General features: G+C 25.3%; 2 protein-coding genes and 1 non-coding gene across 8 annotated transcripts; 1 reads left to right on the top strand and 2 right to left on the bottom strand.

Annotated features, from left to right (window-relative positions):
* Window positions 1-3,516: 3,516 nt before the first annotated feature.
* Window positions 3,517-6,876, bottom strand: LOC132917621 (probable mitochondrial glutathione transporter SLC25A40). Of its 3 annotated transcripts, none has more exons than XM_060978448.1 (7): window positions 6,455-6,876; window positions 6,077-6,217; window positions 5,810-6,006; window positions 5,356-5,746; window positions 5,079-5,173; window positions 4,400-4,481; window positions 3,517-3,818 (listed from the first exon to the last, which is right to left on the bottom strand). In XM_060978448.1, exons 2-7 carry the CDS (start codon window positions 6,192-6,194, stop codon window positions 3,592-3,594), a joined length of 1,110 nt encoding a protein of 369 aa, XP_060834431.1. In that variant the 5' UTR covers window positions 6,195-6,217; window positions 6,455-6,876; the 3' UTR covers window positions 3,517-3,591. The 3 variants fall into 3 exon arrangements, with proteins under 3 accessions (XP_060834431.1, XP_060834433.1, XP_060834434.1); XM_060978450.1 differs by having other exon boundaries at window positions 3,517-3,815; XM_060978451.1 differs by having other exon boundaries at window positions 3,517-3,806; window positions 6,455-6,871.
* Window positions 6,877-8,724: 1,848 nt separating this feature from the next.
* LOC132920646 (neurexin-4) lies at window positions 8,725-23,367 on the bottom strand. Of its 4 annotated transcripts, none has more exons than XM_060983206.1 (24): window positions 23,015-23,367; window positions 22,700-22,792; window positions 16,327-16,523; window positions 14,897-15,038; window positions 14,623-14,826; window positions 14,395-14,561; window positions 14,128-14,313; window positions 13,897-14,058; window positions 13,594-13,810; window positions 13,412-13,503; window positions 13,170-13,332; window positions 12,977-13,102; window positions 12,652-12,855; window positions 12,415-12,573; window positions 12,183-12,329; window positions 11,950-12,120; window positions 11,753-11,870; window positions 11,578-11,678; window positions 11,270-11,506; window positions 10,982-11,161; window positions 10,778-10,911; window positions 10,500-10,710; window positions 10,200-10,337; window positions 8,725-10,140 (listed from the first exon to the last, which is right to left on the bottom strand). In XM_060983206.1, exons 1-24 carry the CDS (start codon window positions 23,079-23,081, stop codon window positions 9,950-9,952), a joined length of 3,807 nt encoding a protein of 1,268 aa, XP_060839189.1. In that variant the 5' UTR covers window positions 23,082-23,367; the 3' UTR covers window positions 8,725-9,949. The 4 variants fall into 4 exon arrangements, with proteins under 4 accessions (XP_060839189.1, XP_060839180.1, XP_060839205.1 ...); XM_060983197.1 differs by lacking the exon at window positions 16,327-16,523 and adding an exon at window positions 16,673-16,869 and having other exon boundaries at window positions 23,015-23,366; XM_060983222.1 differs by lacking the exon at window positions 16,327-16,523 and having other exon boundaries at window positions 23,015-23,366.
* Window positions 23,368-23,639: 272 nt separating this feature from the next.
* On the top strand, window positions 23,640-23,712 carry Trnak-uuu (transfer RNA lysine (anticodon UUU)). The gene has a single exon. It is a non-coding gene; the product is annotated as a tRNA-Lys (tRNA).
* The last annotated feature ends 756 nt before the right edge of the window (window positions 23,713-24,468 follow it).

Raw genomic sequence — 24,468 nt, 5'->3', positions numbered from 1 at the left:
AAAAACGAATCATTGTAAATACTTGAAATTGTCACCAAAGTATTTTGACTTTTTTCAAGCTATTTATAGACAATTGAAATTTTTGATTTTTCTAAGTTTTTTTTTTTGAAATGCCGATAAAAAAATTTTGGCATTCCAAAAAGTCTTTAAAATTTAATAATAGGTTTATTATTAGTTGTACTTATCGTAGTGAAAAAAAAAATCAAAAATCGTGGGTCGCGATTTTTTTTTATAAGCATTTTAAGTTCAAATTTTAAGTGATATTCATAATTATATTATGAATATTATATCATATTTTATTCAAAATATATTATATCCATATCCTACTAATTATCCTAGAGTCTAGACTGACAAATCATCTCCGCGTGTTTAGAATCGTTTTTCGTATACAATGATACCTGTCACTAAACAGCAGAGCAATACTCACTTATTGCTCACCCTCTTTTTTAATTGTCAATATAAAAAAACCTTAATAATTTAATACATGGTTCCTTTTGAGTTGTTATTAATAGAAATAAAAAAAAAGTTGAACGTAAATCTAAAAAAAAATTATAATTGTTTGATGTTAGAACTAGAGATGTTCCGAGTACCCGGCAATTACCTAAATTTTTACCCGATCTTTGCTCAGTACTGCAGGCGTAATACCTATGCTTCGTTATGTAATTTATAAAATATATAATATTTATTTATTTATAATTATTAACTATTATTTATTTTATTATGTATTAAACACCCAATAGTCAATACTAAGTGTTTAAAGACTTAATTATTAATTAATAATTAATATTATTAATAATTTACGTTTTTACTCGGTCAGTACTTGGTACTCGGTTAGTATTAAAAATTTTACTCGGCCAGTATTCGGTACCCGGTTTATAACAAATTATCTACCCAGAACATCTCCAGTTAGAACCATAGCCCATAGGCGCCAGGTTTTAAACAACTTAATGGGTGCCTATTGATATTATAAATGAGGCAATGAGACATCAATAATGTGCACAATTTGGAGGATGGGGCTTAATCTATAATATACCCCATAAAAATGTCAATGGTTGCCTGAGCCCTCGGGCATCCAAGTATACATGGGTGCCTACAGGGGCGTAGCCAAGGGGGGGGTTATCAGGTCACAACCCCCCATGAGTTTTTAAAAACCCCTAAAAACATTCGTGTAAAAAAATGTCTGCTACATGGAGTAATGCTAAGCTTTTAGGGATTTATATAAATATAGGTAAGTTTACCAACAAATTTTGGTAAACCCCCCCCCCATGAGAAAATCCTGGCTACCTTTAGAGTTTAGTTAGAAACTTAGAACTATTATAAATTTCGTTAAAACGACGAAAATTAGTAAATTATTTTGTAGTTCAAAAATTTCATAGAAATTTTTATTCTTATATCTAAGTTTGTAAAACGCAATATATTACGTTGTTTATAAGATTCCTCATATTATGTTGTTCATTTACCAATTAAAATATATTGACAATTTAAAGCATTGATATTTTTTTATAAGCGTTTATTAAATTTAGAATTTACCGGAGCGCCGCAACGCTAATCGTTGTTATCTAAAAATAAATTTAATATGTTCTATTCATTATTTTATATAAATAAATGGCCATCGGTTTTATCAGGGGTATCATAAGAAAAATTTAGTTCCAAAAGGGCGCCGTAAGACCAAAAAGTTTGGGAGCCGCTGGTTTAGACTGTAAAATTCAAGGTCCGTTTCGCCATCACTGCCACTTTTGAATTTTAAACCTCGACAGTATTAGGTATGTACTTATTTTTGTAGAATTTTGTACAACTAATACAATATTTAGTACACCCAACCCCCCGAGCACGACCAAACCCATTTTTCCTATGCGCGTGTACAAAAAAAGTACATACTATTATAATATAACCTTGCAATATGTCTATGTCTCTATGACAATTGAAATCTTCTACCTCTTTCCGCTGAATCTGTATCAAATTGACCAATAATAGTATCAAAATTAATTTTAAAAGTTTTTTCAATATGTAAAATAGCCTAGTTACTAAATCCTTTATTGGCCAATAGTGTTTCCTGTAAATGTTTTGAGGCGACGAATAGATGAAAATGAACGTTCACTCAAAGCAGAACTGCAGAACTCATTGAAATAGAAAGACAAATTTTATAAATAAGTAAATATTGTTAAATAAGCCAATCAAGTCTTTTTCCAAGTAGGTACAAAGTTAAATGTGCTTCAACATTTTCAGCAATATTAGTTGATAAACTCATTTTCTCAAATACTTTTAATTCTGCCTTTAATTTAATATTGTAGGTGTTACAAACTTCTAAAAAAATTTTATCATTGTAGTCACTACTCACTAGTACCTACTTAAACAATTTTGAAGAGCTTTAAGTATTTTTAAATTGTTTTCTGCAAATTTTGTTTTTATATCTTATATTATAATTTCACAACTACCTAATCTTGAAATTATTGTTCTTATTCTTGGAATAATGGGTGGTATTGTGGTAAAATAGATTCTTTGGAAGTTAGTTGTTCTGTTTTCATCCAAATTGTATCATAACTATTATTACTACGAAGAGATTGTAGCTTCACAAGAGTAGTTGCTGTTAATATTGAAATAGTAGTTTATTTATTGGTTAATTTATAAACTAACTTCATTAACTTAAAACAAATTATAAAACCAGTTATATTTTTCATTTTTCTTGAAAAAATAATTCTTACAAATCTAAAATGCCTTTTTGATAATATTTTTCAAATTAATTTACAAAATACCAAGGGAGGCATTGCCCATTAAATGTTTTGGGGAGGGAAAGTTATCCCCTCTCATCCATCCCCAGTTTACGACTATGGTAAAATCGTAAAACAAATTATCAACTATCAAAGACATATTGTCATGAAATGTACAGTTTTATAGCCTATGGCACTCAGAATTGTTTTTCATACAATATAATGAAATAATGACATTTTACGAACTAAAATTTAACACATTCATTACAGTGATTTACTATTTACTCGAAACAGTCGAAACCTACCATACAGCAGCAGGTTAACACAAGTTAGATAATATTAGTTAATAGGTCTATGATTTTCTCTGTCTATCTACCACATAATATAGGAATAAAGATACTCCGTATTTCTACGATTATGACTCACTGGTTCAGTTTAGGGCAAAAGCACCTATAATATATTTTATAAAGAAGAGTATTTTCTGAACATTGACTGGGAAGATTTTTAATATTTACAATTTTGAATAAATTATTAATGGTTAAAAATAATTGAAAATATTTTAAATTAAAACATATGTATATTTATAAAAAATGTAAATATTAAAAATCTATTCAGTCAATGCATAGGAAATACTCTTCTTTATAAAATATATAAAAGGTGCTTTTGCCCTAAACTGAACCAATGAGTCATAATCGTAGAAATACGGAGTATTTTTATTCCTATATTATGTGGGATAGACAGAGAAAACAAATGCTGGTGTAACGGCCCCTTAATTAATAATTAATACATACAATAAAAATTAACAATATTTACAAAATATGTGAATAATATATTTAATATTTTTATGGTAACCATGAACAATTTTCCCATTTTTTTTTTCGTACTAAGAAATGTCTGCATTATTTTTATAATAAATTTGCATATTTCTATTTTGAAAAAATGTTTTTCCATATTCAAATGTGGATACCATTATGGCACATGCAGGTGCTACTTTGATTATCCGAGGAACTAAACCCCTAAAAATTGCACGTGTTCCATTTGCTTTATACAGGTCAATAACTTCTTTGAATGTCCATTTGGAAGCTTTTCCAGGAGGTTCTGAAATAACTACTAAGTATTTAATTTATTCAAATATATAATTAAATTATTTTATCATTATTAGGGCACACATTTTTATGTAAATACATAATTTTATTGAATTTACAATTCTGATAAAAATGAGTATGTTTCATAACACCCCAAATAAAATAAAGCATATTCATTATTATTTATTATATATTTTGTATATTTATATTTACTTATTTATAGACATATTAAAAATAAATAATAATCATTATTTTGTAGGAAAATAGGAAATATGTTCAATCTATTGTAATAAATACAATATTTATAGGTAAATGGTTTTTGTTAATATTTAGATAACTGTTAAACAATTTATTATTCTAGTAACAAGCAATCAAGTTTGTTCATTTGTTTTTCTATTTAGTACTTTTCCTTTTTGTTATTCAAATTCTAATAATATCAATAATAATTATTATAAAAAACTTTTTGTTAAATATATTATGTTTTGAATATTTGAATATTTAAAATATTTAGGCAAATTTAACAACAATATATATATTTAAATATTTTATCTTTTTTATTACATAAAAATCTGCACCCTAATCATTATAATAATAAATATTATTAACCTGTTATAATTTCTTTCTCAGTTAATTCAATTTGACGTATTGTTTTGACAACATCAAATGGTGTTGTTAATGCAGCAGCCAACTAAAACATTTAACCTTTACTTAATTATTTAAAACTATAATACATAAAATATAGGTGAAAAAATAAATAAATTAATAAACAGATTTTGGAATGAATTATTTTCTTAAATTTAATTAAATAGTGATATTTGTCAGCTTTTCTAACTGTAAAAAAATTATTTTTAATTGAGGAATTTTTGTACTGGGTAATTACTATACTCAATTCAGTTAAAGATTGAACTACTCAGTCGGTCAAAAGTGTATCCCTACTACAATTTATGATGCTTTATATACACTGTAAGTATGAAATAGCACCGCAATGATGATTATTGAATTGTTAGTTCTATTATTGAACCATGCCACAGTCAACATGAGCAAAGCGGTTCAATTTTTATCTGAATAGAGTATACATTAGCTGATAATTTTAACTTATTATTAAAATCTAGGATAAATATAGTATATCAAATAAATAAAAATTAATAATTAATAAATAATATTTATATTATACAAATATATTTTAAATAAGTACTAAATTTAATAACAATAAATTAATACATATAGGCCATAGTGCTTTTATACTAATTCAAGTTAAAATTTTAACTAAAGTAAACTTTATTACCGCTCCAGCTATGCTCCCTGCTAAAAAGTTGTACATAAATGATGTTGGTTGGCCAGATATTTGTTTAATATGTTCATACATAATCCAATAAACACCTTTTAACACATTATATTAGAAATAATTTACAAGCCATTAAATTAACAAAGAAATAGTAGAAAACAATAAATATTTTTAAGTAATCAACATCCAAGTTGTTAGTACTTTATTATTTATAAGCACTTTCTTTATTAATTGATAAAGTGTTAAAACCTAATGTAATTTAAAAGTTATAACTCACCAGAAAAAGGAACATCTCTAAGTAGGGTAGAACCAAGACCTTTCCATAACCCTTTGTAACCATGATATTTTAATAAGCTTTGCAATGCTTGATGTACTTCTAAATAACTAAGTTTTTTTGACTGCATTTTGGTGCGTATGAGTTCTAATGGACTGACTGATGTAGCAGCTCCAAAACGAGCAACACATCCTGATACACCAGATATCCACAATGGCTGATTTTGATCATTGTTTGCATAAAATGGTTTGGTTAAATCATGAAGATTACATCGTATTTGTTCATATGATACAAAATAAACAATTGTGGCAGGTACTGCAAGTACTAATGTTGGACTCAACCCACTCCATAATGACCAAATTCCTTCATTTTTGCTAATTTGTTTAAAAGCATCCTAAACAACAAAAATATTCTTTAAAGAATTCTAAATCATTTCATTAAATTAAAATAACTTTACAAGAGTTCCATTAAATTTGCTAGGCCTGTTGAACCATTGAACATTTCTGTAATAAGGACTATCAGAAGGATTTTTTTTTAATGTATTACATGGACAAATATGATCCATTAAACCATTGGAATAAAAAAAACATTTATCGTTATTTGTAATTCTAGGTTGTGCTTGCATGCGTACTTTAATGACATCCAATGGAGTAACTATAAATGTGTTAATTCATATTATTATTCTATTTTTTTAGTATATTTTAATACAACCAAATATCTATACCAAGAAAGGAAGTAATTAATGCTCCTGTACAAGCAGCAGCCATTTGTTGTACTGGTTTTATACGAAACCGAGGGTCATCAATCAATTGTGTATTATTTGATTTGAATTTAGATTCCATGACCTTTTAAATAATAAGTCGATCTAAAAAAAAAATGTCATTAAAAAATTATTTATATACCTATATCCTAGTGAATTTAGTAACAAACAGTTTTAAACCAACTAAAGTAACTTGAGTAGATACAGATAAAAAGCTAACAATTATTAAGTTCATAATATTTTATTGTAAAAATGCAATTTTCAACAAACTTTAACATTAATTAGCTGGTTATTTATAATATTATACAAATAATAATAATCATAAAAGTAATAATACATTACTTGATTATTTCTTGTATATACTTTTTAATCGTTTTTTATACATTCAATACACTAGACAGTTATAAATTGGACGTTATATTTTTTCCATCGCCATTGTAATGCCATTAGTATAATAGAACATAAGACAAATTAAAATACAAATTATAGCTTCGTAATGAATAAGTCATTTCGTTTCAAAATAGTGAATCGGAAAAAGGGATACCGGTTTTGAAATAAAGTATAATTTATTACATTTAAATCATGAACCTTCACGTGGTTAGTGGTGACTAGTACTGTACTACTGTGAGTCGGTGAATGAATTGTGATTATCAAAAAGCAAAAGCATACTGGAATTACTGGAGTAGTTAAGTCTCTAGTCTTATAGCATAGAAGTGACGAGCATTGATGATTACAGAATTGCAGAATGGTGATAAACTGATAATGATAACAAATTTTTTGAAATATAGAAAAAATAATAACACAAAATTAAAATTAAAAATAATGTTATAATTATAATGTAAATTTACGTTGACCTTGGTTATATTGATTTATGAATCAAATAATTATATTAATTATTTTAATATGTTATCTAACCTAACTGTCAAGGAATTTGACATTGGTTAGCTTGCTCAACCCAGTGTGAAAAAAAGCGCATGGGTATAGATTTATATGTTTGCCTACTTTGCCTTCACATTACAGAATATTCTGTGTTGGCAACATATTATTATCACTGATATGATTCTAATTAATTATCCCGTGGTTTATCCTTTTTTACACCGGTTTCAACTAATATTTGATTCGTTGTGGTTAGGTGATTCTGATTCATTCGTCATTGTGGTTCTGACTTTCTGAGTTCTGGTGGGTGTAATTATAGGTCTTGGCACAAAATAAATAATAATATGAATTATATTGTGTATACAAGGTGATTCTCTAAAATCTCCTATGATCATTGCTCAAGATCAATCTATATTTTCATTTAATAATTTATTTATTAAACATTCTAAGTATATGTAAAGAGCACAATTTCAAATAAGATAATAACTAATAACCAAGAATTATGATGATAGATTTAGAAGATGAGGCGTATGATAATTCCGCAATTAAAAAATTTAAAAAAAATTGATTTGACCTACAATTCACTTATGAAAAACTTGGTTCTTAATATTTAAAAAAAACAGGAAAAAGCTAAACAATTGAAAATATAGTCTTGGAGTGTAGTGAATGTAACTAAATATTCAAAACTAAAATTTGATTAAATGCATCATTCAATTTTTAAAGAATAGGAACATAGTCGATGAAACACTCTGTGATCTATTATTACATTTTAATTTTAATTCATTAATAACTTTAAAAGTATTAAAATAAAAAGCATACATTGCAAAATGTTGTTACATATTCATAAATTTAAAAATAGGTATGAAGTTTGCATAAACTTCACTAGGTAAAGTAATAGGACGTATTATATCAGAGATCGGCAATAGGCAGCTCACAGCCCAAATCCGGCATATGGAACAGAAGTAACTATAAAATAAATAGATCACCGAAAATATTTTTTTTAATGCTGGTTGTTAATCGCTGTTTACAATAATAGTCACAATAACAATAATGATAAATACATTTATAAGTTTTTTCTGGCCTTTGAAATTTTTTTTAAATTATCTGGATTGCCATAGAATTTAATAGCCGACCCCCTGTATTATAAAATAATTTGTAATGGTTTAGACTATTTGCAAAAAGCATAATAATAATTTTAATAACAGTCTATTACACATAAGAAATATGTGATATAAATAATAATACATATTTTAGTTTTCAGTATAGGGAATATTTAATATACAATAGGGTCATATTTAAGTTATAAATGTACCAATAACTAAATTATATATTATATTCATAATGATTTTAATTTATTATAATATCTTATACAGTCATAAATTAGTTTTTATTTCTATTTCATTGTTTTTATATAATAAAATCTACTCTTTGTGTTCAGTTTTTATATATTTTTTCTTTAACTTACCTATTTAGTTATTTAGAAAAATGCATAAACTCTATCCTGCAGTCTAACCATAGTAAGCACACCTACATATTAAAATAATATTTATCTTATTAAAAATAAAATTGAATGCAGATATTATATAATTATATAGATTAGAAATAATTAATAGATACTACTAATACTAATGCTAATTTATTAACTTAATACTAAAATTATATTATTCAACCTTGAAAGATTCATAGATATTATGTTAGCAATAGACTATGAATGAGGATAAATAAAACATAAATACTTCCTTAACATAAACGTATTTATTATAAAAATTGTATTCACAATATTGAAAAAAAAAAAATTTATAAAATACAAATTTTTCAATAAATCTATAAAATGCTTCCTAAACAAATAATTTATAATTTCCATAAAGTGATACAATGATACATGTAAAATATAAAAATACAAGAAGCAGATATTTGTTAGTGACAATTTGCAAAGTAAGGACATATACTTAATAAAACAAATTCATTAAGTTTAAAAGTGCAACTTGCTACAATCTAGCATATAAAAACGTATTTAAATACAAATATTATAAGTTAAAATTTCGATAAAATATCACATTACAAAAATTGTTATACTTTAATTAGTTAAAGTAAAAACTATATAATATCTTTCTAACATTGTAATTTACTTAAAATATATTTAAATTTAAAAAATACTACCTATAGTATGGACGGAACGCGTATATAATATATGAGAATTAAGTATAAATATAACTTTTAGATAAGAAGCTAATATGAAAAGGTGAACATAATAAATTTAATTAGATAAATTAGACATGTATGACTATTATGAACATCAATTATAAATGTACAATGGATTATAAGAATATAGTTTTAATTATAATTTTGTATCATACATAAAAATAATTAGTTTTATTAGATTCACCTTTAAAATTTAACACTCACCTTAAAACATTATACTTAATAAACAATAATTATTTTTAGGCAGTCTGTATGTTAGCTTACACAAAAAATAAAAAAATGAGATTTACAAATTAAAAACAACAAGTCATTGATAATAAAATGTATACATTTTATACATAACCTATAACATTATTATTAAATATTTAATTAAGTTTAAAAGAAAATAGTAATATAGAATACTGATAATAATGAAAATGAAAATAAATCATAAAATGTGTTCAATAAAATAATGGTAAATATTGATTATAATTATTTAAAGTATTAGTACAAACAATAATATTTTTTAAAATTGCAAGTTGCGATATAAATCCAAATGTAGCAAACATACTCTGAGATTCAGTGTGTAAATAGTGTAATAATAACTAAAATGGTTTCATTTGATCTGTTCTTTCATCAAGAAAATAAGTAAAGTATATAAAATATCAATGTTTTATCAGTTCTAGTGAACATATAAATAATAAGTAAAATTCATTAAAAATTAAATTTAAAAAATAATCATTTGATTAACTAATAATAATGATATTAAAAAAAACTAAATTAAATAAACCATTCTCGTTTTTTCTGTACTTGGTGTCCAGTAGTCGAATGTATGACAGCATCATCAGGATCTAATGCTATATCAGCACCTCGATCTTCTTGTGTGATATAATCACCTTTATGACGAGCCACATATCGACCAACCAAAAATGCAAGTACCAGAATCACTATCAAAATGACGAAAAATATTCCTGGAAAAAATATTTTTTTTAAACAAATTCATCCAATGAATAATAACATGTATATTTACCACCAATTAAAGCAGAGTTAGTCTCATTGTATGCAGCCTTTACTTTATTTTCATCTAATACAGGAGGAGGTCTGGTCTCTATTAATGGTGGTGGATGTGTGACTGGTTCAACACCACAAAAATCTTCTTTTATTGTTGCTAGATTATTTGAATAAAAATAAATAATGATTACATTAAATTAATATAATACGTTAATTGTATATCTTTTAGTTAATATTGAATCAAATAAAGTGTTGTATGTAAAATTATGATTAATAATCATATTACTATGTTGTAAATTATTGAACGGTAACAACTTACTATTCATTCCACTGACATTTGGAGGTCCATCTTGTTGGAATAATAATTTTAGAGGATAAATATCATCAAATTCTACACGCGAAACACAACCAACAAAACCTTCAGTCATGGATGAATTACGGCCAATGTACATATGTTGAATATTGTTAAATTGTGCATCAGTAGATTCTTTAATGTCAAAATGAAATTCTTTAGGATCTGATCCATCAACCTATACAAATAAGAACATATATATTATTAATAAAATAACAACTGAATTATATTATAATTTAAAATACCTCCATGATTAAAGTAGAACCAGAATTTTTTCTTCTAATTCTGAGATCATGGTATTGCCCAAGACCAAAATGTTGATCTGGAAATATTAATTCTTGACGTTCAAATCCAAAATCAAATACAACCCGTAAGTGACCTATAATCAATAATTTTTTGAACTATTTGTTTCGATAATAATTAATAAATAAAAAAAAGTTAATACTAACCGCTATTAGATACCATAATTGTCATGTATTCTTTTGAAATATTTGAAAAAAGTCCAAGAAGGAACCCTTTTGGATTTGTAGTTGTAAAACCTACTCTTATGTTTTCAGATATTGTTGATCTCCATATCCCTTCAAAATCATACCTTATCATTGAATTGGCCTTAAGATTTACACCAATTTCTAAAAATGATGCATTTATATTAAAATTAGTAAACCATATATCATAAATTCATAAAGCTCAATTATTATAAAATGTAATTATTAAAAAGATTTGAAAATTTAATTTACCATCTGCACAAATTGGTCCTTTAAATGCAGTCCATCGACAATCACAAGTGTAACCATCATATTTTTCAAAACATGTTCCATTATTAAGACAAGGACTACTATCACATTTACCAATACATCCAGGAGAAATACCATATACTTGCTTTTCAGCATATGATTTTAAATCTACAAGTTGTCCATTTAACATAAATGCTCTTATGCAACCAATGAAACCATTTTGTTCATCAGAAGATGATCCTAAAATAATAAATATATTTAATAATAAATTATATAAATTAGCAAAGAATAATAAGCCAATAGTTACATACCAATGACTAATTCAGATGTTAAGTGTATTGCACGTACAGGACCAGGAGGTTCTCTTACTGACTGTTTCAAGGCTCCATTTACAATAATTCTACTTTCTTTTCTGTATTTAGGTATAATTTAATAATTATAAAATAAAAATGTTTAGTAAAGAATTAATTTAAATTAAAAACTAACCTATTTCTTTCTATTACAACTGAATGCCATCTATCATCATTCAATTTGTCAGAAGTTTCCACACGAACATTTAATGGTCCACTGCCAGCTTGGTAACTGAATTGTAAAGAATGACCACCTAATGATTAAAATAGCAAAATATTGTTTAATAATAATTATTAATTTACGTAAAAGTTAACAAATAACTATTATATTACTTATAAGTGATAATTTTATATAATCTTTAGGTCCATGACTTTCAAAAATAACGGCATTTTCAATAGTTGTTTTAAACTCGAAATAAATATCACCATTTTGTCCAAAATCAAATGTTGGTAAACGAATTTGTGCGTCAAGTTTGCGGATTGTTACAACATTGTTAAAAAGCTCTATAAAATAAAACAAAAATAGAAATTTGTTTTTTTTTTTTTTAAATAAAATGGAAATTTACCATCGCCTTCACACATTAATGGTCCTACTTTGAATCTTCCTTCTTTTTCATCTAATGGGGTACCTGTGTCTCCAAATCTAACTTGTTTTATTGGCAGATGCTCTTTTTCTCTTATATCACCACTGTCTGAGTGCCAGCTATCAAGTCCTATAGAAATGTTAATAACAGTAATAACTAATAAATAAATAAACAGTGTGTAAACAAGCAATCTATATCTTATTATATTATTTACCCGAATCACAATTGCACCATTTAGTAGGATCGTAACAACCACCGGTTATACCACATTGGCATTTGTGTGACCCTGGAATTGAACCACCCCAATAGTCCATCTTTTGATTGTGTCTTGATACCCACCATCCAAAAGGTCGAAAATCCAATTCGCCATTTACTTTTAATTGCAATATGTTATTAATATTTAATGATAAGCAAATCATAATTCTTATTAGTTATTAAATATATATAATACCTGGAGAATTAAATAATCTAGATTGTTTACAAGAATAACTTAATGGCTGCCAACACGAATGTGACCTATTAATAAGTGCTTCAATTTGCAATAAGTCTGCATCATAGTTGAAGTCCTGTTTAAAACTTCCAGGATCTTGAAAACCATCAACAGTAGAATCACTTTCACTTTGATGTCTAATTGTTGTTACTATTCGTCCATCAGCTATACATTTGAATGTGTTTAAACATTTTTTTATACTTCATATATTATTATATTTTTAGAAAATTATTATTATTTAACAATTCAATATTAAATTACAAAATAATTAAAATAGTATTTTTACCATAATATTGACATGTAACTGGAAACGGTTTTAATGGACCACTCCCATCCACATCTATTTTAATGTCATGGTTTTGTCCAACTGGGTTAACATTCTTAAAAGCAAGGCACGACAATGGATTTAATGCTATTTATTAATAAAATTTTCAATATTAAAAATACAATTTTAAATTTTTATAAATTAAATTTCTTACGAGTTTGACATACGGCACCACTATATCCTGTATTACTACAATCACAGAAAAAATCATCAGAGTTTTGTCTACATATTCCAGAATGTTTACATGGACTTGGATTACACCGATCACTCATTTGACAAGCATCAAATAATACTTCTTTATCACAACAATAACCTTCCTAAAATAAAAACATTTTATATGAATAAAAAATAATTATTTAAAGGCATAAATATAAATGTTATGTCATCAGTATTTACTCCTAGTTTCCAATCGGTTGGTAACATATAATTTCCATCAATTGTAATTAAACGCATACATCCAATAAATCCTATTGAACCATAAATACCTCCTAAAACAATACAAATTACATTATTACCATAATTTCAAACATAAAATTAAATGAACATTTTAAACAAAGGAAATAAAAAAATTATCTAACCGGCAATAAAATTATTTTGCCCAGTTAAGAAATCTAATTTTCTAATTGTCTGCATAGGTCTATTATCTACATTAAGTTCCAAAAAATTTTCTTTAAGGATCAAAATTACGCTATGCCATTTGCCATCATTAAAACTTTCTTCATAGTTGTCTAAAACTACACGTGTGTCATCTTTGGTCATTAACTCTACTTTAATGCGTTCATTTTCCAAGTATAACTATAAATCAAATTAAAAAAAAAAATCGATACAATACAATAAAATATAGAAAATAAATAAATAAAATTATTTTATAAATAAATTACCTTGACATATCCATTAACTAAAAATTTATGATGAGCCAATAACCCTCGTTCTTCATAAGTCCGGAATGATAATGATATATTAATTTTTTTCAGTCCTTCATAACTTCTTAATCTTGCATAAGATGATCGTGATAAAAATGTAACAGGTATAATAGGAGATTCCTAATAAAAATACATTATTTTAATAACTTAAAATTTAATTCTTAATTATATAAAATAATAATTTAGTACCAAACAAGTATATAATGTATTTATCTTTTGATATTTTTGCATTAACCAAGAGTCTCCAGAGTTATATGATTCTTTAACTAAATATATCATATTTGTTGAATTCATATATAAGTTTTCAATACATCCAGTAAAATTTGTATTAATTAACAGACCTTCATTTAAATGTGGGACACCACCTATATATATCTATAATAAATAAAATAATGTATATTATACATGTATAAATATATAATATTAATAATTTACTAAATATTTTAATTTTCATACTTCACGATTAAGATCAAGTCTTTCAAATTCTCCTTTAATTCGATCTTGAATTGTAACGCGATCAACAGAAAACATAACTTCAAGTCTATTTCTCATTATTATGACTTCATGCCAAATGTTATCATCTAGTAGACTACCAACTGATAGACTAGTCATAATTTGAGATCCTAAAAAAAAAGAACAATTACATTCTAACATGTACATTTTTTAAATAATACTCATATATACCTAAATTTATATTTAGTAGTAACCGATTATCTTTGAGTTGTAAAGCTAAGTAATCTCCTTGTGATCCAATTCCATACAATAAAACTCCATCAGCCACATTTGTTTTGAATCTAAATCTTATTGATTCTCTATGGGCAGAAACAGGAGAATCTCTTAAGTTCCAACGTACTAATGAAGTGCCATTGAAATAAAGGCTCTCCGATGCTGAAATCAAAGTTAATATTATTTTAATAACTCAACAGGTGTATGAAATATAATAATAACAAATATTTACAATATGGGCATCCATAAAGTTCCAATCTCATTGAAATTCTGTCTCTCCATCTAGTAGGATTAATTCTAATCCATTGTGCTATGATGGGAACCTCAAATATATTTCTGGCAGAATCGTCTCCATTACTATTACCTTTGAATAACTACAAATAAAACAAATGTACATTTTTAATAGATACATGTTACATTATTATTTCAACCTTTATATTTAAACTGTGAGTACATAATAAATATTATATATTATTTATAATAATTAATTTAAATTTAAATTTAATAAAATAAAATTTACATCATATTCCTAAATTGTATGTACCAACATCAAGCAGAATTTCTACATAGCTTCATAACCACTTAAAATATAAATACTATTCAAATACTATTTCAATACTATTCAATTTGTATACTTTTTTGTACAAAATACCATTAAGTAGAGTATGCTATCACTCAGCACAATATTTATTTTCTTTGACTGGCTTACACACAACATAGAAAATTTGAATTTAGTAGAACCAATCTTATGTTGTTAGCTTAAATATTAGAACAAATTGACTGATTATCAAATTTGAAGTTAAAAACACAATTTGTTTTTGAATGTTTATTTTTTAGAATATTTTAATTTTTTCTATGATATATGAGTTTCATTTGTTTTGGGTAGGGAGAAAATAGTGTGCAAACATGCTGCACAAAAAAAATAATTCAAAGCTTTTCTTTTACCTAAAGCTCATACTATGAAATAAGTTCTAGGTATTAATTATTCTAATTATTATATTGTAGGTACATCATGTAGTTATTTACAATGAAGAAAAGAGTTTATTAGAATATGAGAGGATGTTAAGTTTTCTTAAAGTCGTAACTCACAAACCCAGAAGTAGTGAGTAATATCTATACACTTAATAAATCAATATAACCTATTCATATGTATCCTTTATTTTTAGAGGAATTTTTAGTTAGAATTATCCTTTTTTATATTAATTATTACATGGTGATACATATTATATTGGCCTATGATGAAATTAATTAAGTAATCCCGTTGTTAAATTACTCAATTAATAATTAATTAATCCTCAATTAATACTAGTTTAAAAAATACCCACAGTCAATTGCCATCAATAAAATTGATATTAATTTTTTTATATAAAATATATTAATGTGATTTATTGATAAGTAATGTTCATTGTAAAACTATTAAATTCTCAACACTTTTAATAAAACAAAAATACACACATACACATATATAAATAAATGAATTACTATAATATAATGTATCATTAAAACTAAGCAATATTTTAAAAGCAAATAGAACAATCAAAATGGTACGTAATGAAAATCAAGCAATCAATATTAAATTAGAAAAAACAACCACTAGTGAACAAAATTTTATAACACTACTGAGTTTAAAAATAACACTCAAGGCAATCATAAAACTCAAACCTCAATATTCCCATGAGAGTCTTCAACATTTTTCCAACCCTTCCCGTTATCAGAGTATTGTATACAATATTCCTCGATAAATTCTAAAGTGGAAGATCGGCCTTGAGTAGAAATAGAGCATATTTTCACTCTATTCAAAAACTCAACAATGAAATATTGATCAAGAGAATCATATGCAGAAGTCCATGCCATGTATCCTAACAAAATTCTTAGATATCAACAAATAATCCACATAATTTATAATCAATATTATACTCTAAATCTAAAATATAATTATCTCACCTTATTTGTTGATATTGAAAATGTTCTAAATTTGTAGGTACCTACAGAGTAAGTATATAATTACCTTAGTATTTCCTGATGATTCTTTGTATTCAGCATAATCTAGGCCATTTGAACCATAACTAATACCAAATGTTTCTACATATTCTGAAGATTCTGCTCTACCTTGGGTCAATATTGATGTTACAGTCATCGTTTGACCAAGGTCGATTATGAGATATTGAGCAAAATCAGAGCTGTATGCTGTCCATGCATTACGTCCTAAAGTACAACACAAGCAAAAAAACACACAAAAATAAAACTAAACTATATTTTTTTTAAAGTGCAAAAAATTAACTATTCTATAAGGTTCTTAATAACACTTAAATAAATGTAATAGTTCAGTGTTTCAATTTATTGAATTTTAAATTAATCAACAAATTTTTTTTAAACATATTAAATATATTTATATACATATTGAATGTCTCATAAGTCCCACATCACCCAAAGTATCTACATTTCAAATCAATTTATTTAAATGCTGCTTATTTTTTTAACAATAATCAAGTTTTTAAATTTTCAAGATTTTTGATATTTTTTTGATTATATTTTTAAAACAGTGAAAATAATAGATACTATATTGAGAGGAAATCAACCTAATTGAGTAAATAATAGTTAGTGTAGTATTGAGTTATTTAATTTTAAATTTTAACTTAATTTTAAGTCTTTGGTCAATGAGGAAAATAGACCAAGTAGATCAAAAATGAAATAAATAATGATCACACTATTAATGTTTAAAGCACATTCATCTTAAATAAAATTTAATCATGAATCTCGTGTCGGAATACTCTTCTAAATAGTATTGAGTATCTTATATTATAACACATTTTAATGTATGACTATTTCAATATATTTAACAGGGGACATTAAGTACCATAAAAAGATACTAACGACTGGAATTTTGTTTTTATTTTTCATTTAATAGACTATTTGGGCTAAACCATTTATACATTTTTATTATTAATTATGTTTGGAAAATAGTAATTAAAATAAAAAAATAAGGGAAAAAATTATCTAAGTATTATCATGATTGGTGTTAAATGCAATATACACATTTAAATTCATAAATTTATCATATTAGTTAAAATTATGAAAATAAAGTAGTAAAGTACCTATTTATCTAAAACATTTTATTACTAAATGTATGAAATTAAATATTATTAGGTATTTGAGATTTTAATTAAAACAGAGAAAATACTAGTCAATATATTTTTTTCAATATAATTTTATAATGAAACTATTTTTTATAGGAAAAGTCTCTAGTAGTCATACACATGAACTGGGAATTAAGTCTAATTTGTGCATTTAAAAGAGATAAATTGTTGATTCCCTTTTTAGGAAATACATCAGACTTAAGAACATTAATAGAAAATATTTAAGAAATGTTCTGTGAATGTAATAATTTAAATCAAATAAACGTATTAGATTATAATTTGTTTATAGTAAACATAATAAGTATAATAAAATAAAATAAATAACCAAAAATAAACAAAATATTTTTTTTTTATTGGTACCAGTCAATAACATTTCCTCCATAGCAACTACTTGTACAAGGCACGCATAATCAAATAAACCCTTTTATTATGCTTGTCAAGAAAACAAAATTATACATCCAATTCTTCATAAATATAATAACTATTACTACATAACATGCGATATTATGTCATAAAATAAATACATTTTCTTATTATTACTTTCCATAATATTTTTAAAATAACTACGTACTATCTAAAAGACCAATATTAACATTATTATTGCTTTGATATTTGAAACAAAATACAAACATAATATAATTGTTATTATAATACATTTTATGTATGTATTATAATATATAAGAATAATTTATTTCCGAACATGTATAAATTAATTTATAATTATGGTTGTTCTTCTTTATTTAAGTATAATTTACAGTACTTTTCATCTTCTTCGGTTAACATTTCTGCATTACTTATTAGGTCTTGGAAGGTTATAAGCTTAAAGTTAACTGGGTTTATAGATCCTTTGATACATACAGTTATTGTATAATCATCATACAAATATTCATGAAAACTCCAATCTGACATTAGTTTATCATCAATAAATAATTTAGTATCATTCAATATTAAATCTTTATTCAGCTCATTTTTTGGAACAAAACATATTTTTTTTAGATCAATTGTTAACCCAGTACCAGTTGCTTTTACATAACTTTCTTTTAAACACCAAAATCGATAAAATGAACTGGTTTTTTTCATATCTGTTCCTTTATTAATATAAGCCCATTCATTTAAATGGAAATTTCTATTCATTAATCTAAAAAACTCGTTTAAACTTTTTCCACCTTTATAACAGTTTCTCATAATATCTATTCCTACACTAATATTTTCTTCACCGGCTAATACAACAAAGTTTCCATCATGTGATACATTAAAATTAAAATTGAATCCTTCTATTATGGGCTTGTTATTTAAATCTCTTTTTGTTTTTATTTGAGACCAAGGTAAATGAGTAGCTTCTGATAAAAATTTTCTAATCATTAGTTGTCCTATAATTGAGCGTTTAGCATCTCGCTTAAAAACAAATCGACCAATTCTTTCTTTTTCTTCAAGTTGAATAGAACGAGAAGCTTTAGACCAATCACTTTCTGATGGAAACCAATTGCCACAATCGAATACCCAACGAACCCTGTTTGATGTTGTCATTGTAGAATTGTACTGTGCAAATTTCTTTAAAATGATGTGCATAAAAATTTATATTCTTTGGGACAGTTAAACAGCCACTATGATACATTTAAACACCTAAACAAAGGAAACAACCGAAGTCAATCACCAATATAAAAATAATTTTTATATATTTAATCCACTACATTTTATTATTTTAATTTATTCAATACTTAAAAATTCTCATTAAATAATTTTATACAAATTAATTGTATTATTATAGATAATAGGTATTACTTATTATGCTATATAAATAATTTTTTAAGCACAATAATGAGCCATACAAAGAATGATTTGTAATTTGATAATTTATATAAAAATTACAAATATATGTTATTGACTGGTAATTTAATCTGAGGATTTTAAATTATATAACATCACTTATATTTTGAACAATTCTCACCAACAACAATGTATAAAAACTAGAATGAATAGATACAGCAAAAATATATGTTTTTTTGAAGTACAAAATATAATAACCAGAATTCAACATATCCAAAAATAATCAAGAGTACGACAAACCCATTGTAATATCTCCAAATTGAAATGTATAACTTAGAACATTTAAAGTTTAGTGTTGTTAATATTAGAGTGACCTATTATATCAAACATTAATCTAATAATATTATCTAGGGCATGGGTCACCAAATGGCAGCCCGCAGGCCGCTACAGCCCACAAACACATTTTATCCAGCCCGCAGACAAATAATAAATAACACATATTATGACAACATTATATGTGTTATTTTTGTTAAATATTATTGGTTTTTAAATAATGTAAATATGTACTTAGAATTTTGATGGCCTGTAAAAAACTTTTAGATCCTTAATGTGGCCCTTCAAAAATATTAATTGGGGACCTCTGATCTAGGGCATCTCATAAGTTTTAATATACAGTAAAACCTCGATAAGACGGAATCGCTTGGGACCATGCAATTTTTCCGTGTTAACAAGTTTTCCGCTTTGACGGGATTCAAAAAAATGAAATTTGAAAAAAAGCACCAAAAATATTTTCCGTATTACCAGGGTTTCCGTTTTACCGAAGTTCCGTCTTATCGAGATTTTACTGTATTATAAATTTAAAGCAAGTTATAATTTAAATTTGAAACATTTTACATAGAATATGAATAAAAACCCAAGAGTTTTCTTAGACAATATGATATTTTAAGTTCAATGATAGGCCAATTAATTCAATACTAACAACACAGTAGTTCTATTGAATGTAAGTTAGCATGGTACATCTTACATTTGTAAAACTAAGAAAACATAACTGGATTTGACAATCTCTTAATGTGTTAAAAACTAGTGCTCATTTAAATATATAGTTTCTTTTGTTTGAAAAAAGTTCTAATTTAAAAATTATTGATAAAATGTCATTTATAAAAAAACGATCAATTAATTTTCATTCTTTAGAAATGTGGCATGTAACTCACTTCTTTAAATGAAATAAAATTATTGTAAACCAAGAGCATATCTCTTAGAATCTTAAATATGTTATGACTTATGATCAAATGGTTTGTTTTTATTTTGTATGTAATTATACACAAAATAAAAATTTAATTAATTAATTAATTTTTTTTATTCAATTTTCTATAAATTATTACCAATCATGAATACTAAAAAAAATCTACCTATAATAATTTTATAAACTAACTTTTTTACTTACATTAAATATAGGTAATAATTGAGTTAATATCAATGTCACAGAATCAAATCTTTTTGAATAAACATAAAATATTAAATTTTTAACTAGTAATAAAAGAGTAAATAACATTAATGTAACTCAAATACTCAATTTATTGTGTATATTATTTATTACAGTTTAAAACTAATACACTATAAAACAAGAAGTAATTTTAGTGACTCAACAATACAAAAATGAAGTAATAATAAAATCTACTAGTGCTTTTTTTTTACTGATATGTATTATTATTATATAAGCTAATTTTAAATATCAATGTTTCATTACTAAAAAAATGCCTTACCGCTAGTTGATGATGTAGTTATAGTATAAGGATCCAAGATAAACATAACTTTTTTTTAACAACTATAAGGTATACATATATTTTTTTATTTATATATTATTTATTTAATATATTTAGTAAATTATTTATCAATAAAATAGATTTTTTTTTTAAATAAGCCACTAGTATACAACTATAATAGCTCAACAGTTACAAAATAGAAAATAATAAAATTAGCAGTATGTTATCTATTTAATAAAGCCAGCCTCCAATATAAATTTGATAACAAGTTTGATTCAGATTTAGTGTACTATAAATGGAGTAGATAATAGGGGTTTTAAGAGAGTTAAATAAAGTAAGTCGCTTAACCTGCAGAGCAGGGCAATCGAACAAGATATGGGGGAGGTCACAGAGACATCAGTATGAGTGAAGTATGCAAAAGAGGGAGTAATTTAAGTTAAGTTTAAAAGTTACTAGACAATAAATTATGTCCTATAATTAGATGATTAAATTAAACAGCTATCTCCCAATATGAGGTCTACTAGAATGGAAGTGGTCTACTGTAATAATATTAAAATTAATTAAAAAATGCATTTAAAAATATACTGTTTTAGTGTCCCATACGGAAACCAGCACGGATAGACATGTCTGGTAAAAATACAAATATTAGGCTTATACATGCATTCACTATATTGACATTATAAACATCGAAACATCGAACAGCGACGGTAAATGACTCTGACTAAAAACGCAGCCACCAGCCGTCCTGATGTACATCTTCGTCTTAGAAACGATAGAGGCCTCAGTTAAAATTTTGTTATAAAATTCATTTACAAGCAATTTAAAACTTTGGATTTTTACAATTCAAATTTAAAAACACATAACATTGGTAGATCGCATATTATACTCATAATTATAGTTAGGTAGTACACAAAACAGAAGTAGACCGCATATTGGTAGATGGTCAATTAAACAATATATGGTCTATATAATATTAAACCAGGTTTTATTGAAGAAATTGGATGAAATATATCTATATTTCAAAAGTAAAGTAAGCAGAAATGTTATTTCAGTGAGAAGACAATAGTTTATAAATGTAACATTTTAAGAAAAAAATGAATCATACCCGGTAGGTGAGTCAAAGGTAAAATTAGATTAAATGAGGATTTGGCCAGATTATTAGCAGCCTCATTACCATGACTTTTTTTTAGTTAAGTATATCAAAATATAAAACATTTCAATAACATGTATTGCCTTATTTAATCTATAGTATAACTAGGCTATATATTACTTAATATAATGGTATTTAAAGCACACAATGACAAATTAATTTATAACAATAAAAAGGAATGTATTTATCCTAAATAAAAAAAACAAATTTATAATTACCATTGAGAATAGCATTTTCTGGTCCTCTGTCTGGTAATGAAGAAGTGGCTCTCAGTGCTGCTTTTTCTAATAGTGGTTCACCACAATCAGAATCTATAGCAATGCAAATTAAGAAATGATAGATTATATAGTATAAAATAAATATTCAAATACACTAATGGATAACAAAATTTAAAATATTTATCAGGCATGAACTATTTAATGATGATATAAAGATGTATACTTTTGATATCATACCCATTATATTAAAAAATAAATATAAAACCTACTAATCAAGTCAATAAAAAATACAATTAATTATTAAATATTACTCACCAGTTTTAACGTTTGAGCATAAACTAATAGCAATAGCTATTATAATAATATGTAAAATCTCACTCATTTTAAACAGTGATAGAAAATCATGAGTATAATAAAATCAACATATTTTATAAACGTTTGTTAGACATATTATTAAAAAAATTCTTAAGTATAAAATGGATGGAATAATTCGAGTAATCAAAGTTCAGACGTTTTGTCATGAACTTGCGCTACCAGCAATTGAGTGTTGAACTGTTGAAGCACTTGTTAGTTATTAGTTGTTTTGTACTTTGGTAGTTTACTTTTTGATTAAGGAATTCCGTTTTGATGGTAACGAGTAATAACCAACATGGTTTGGGTGGATCGGCAAGGATGGCACGCCCTATGACTACTGAATGAGGAATGACAAAACAATGTATTAATAGCGCCATCTTGTAACGAATATAAAATAATTATCAATCCAACTTCAATATAATTTTATAATATATTGCAGGTATCATTTTTAAAATGTTTTTATAGTTATATAAAAGCTATAATTAGTGTTTTTATGTTAAATTAATAATAATTTTTTAATAAATTATGAATATACTTAATTAACAACTTGCTTAAATACAATTAAAACACAATCTGCCTGACAATAGCCCGGATAGCTCAGTCGGTAGAGCATTAGGCTTTTAACCTAAGGGTCCAGGGTTCGAGTCCCTGTCCGGGCGATCAACTTTTGCATAATTTTCAAAATATTTTTATTTAAACTAGTATTACAAGTTTGGATCAACTCAGTGTTTTTATGATACTTTTTTTTTACTGTTACATATCCAATTCAATTATTAACCATTACATCATTACTTAGATTTTGTTTAAAATATTTTATCTAAAATAGTATAATAATTAACCATAATCGAATATTGAAATCTAAAATCTCATTTATTAATATATAATAAAAATAAATAATATAAAATATACTTCAATTATAGTTATTATAGAACAAAAATGAAAAATATGGATTAACCGGATTAGGTACTCAAAACGAAAATTAATTTCGATGTTAAAAAACGTAGGGGTAACTTGTTTGATAAACCAATGTTAGACCAATGTCTAATTTATAACATTCATAATAATATAATTTATCATAAATTATATCACTATTGTTTATTTTATATTATTTTAATTAATTTATACTGCATAGTAGTTATTATATATAATATAAAATATAATAATATACATTTGTAATTATATGTGTCTATAATAATTGGTTGTATAATATGCTTTTTTTTATATTTTTGTTTTTAACAATAAACTATTTTTTAGAATATACGGGTTTAAGGTCACGACCCTTGGGCCCCCTGGAGCCACCACTGTTTATACACTATAAAAATATAACATAACGTTTATTAGAAAAAACTTTAATTTTAGCCTTATAGGAAAACTATTTAGGAACTCGCTCTGCTGCATAAGTTGGTGTCTATAAC

Source organism: Rhopalosiphum padi, chromosome 1 (assembly GCF_020882245.1).
Source record: "Rhopalosiphum padi isolate XX-2018 chromosome 1, ASM2088224v1, whole genome shotgun sequence".
Lineage (NCBI taxonomy): Eukaryota > Metazoa > Arthropoda > Insecta > Hemiptera > Aphididae > Rhopalosiphum > Rhopalosiphum padi.
Note: the sequence above shows the minus strand (reverse complement) of the source record. Positions and strands in the feature narration are given on the sequence as shown.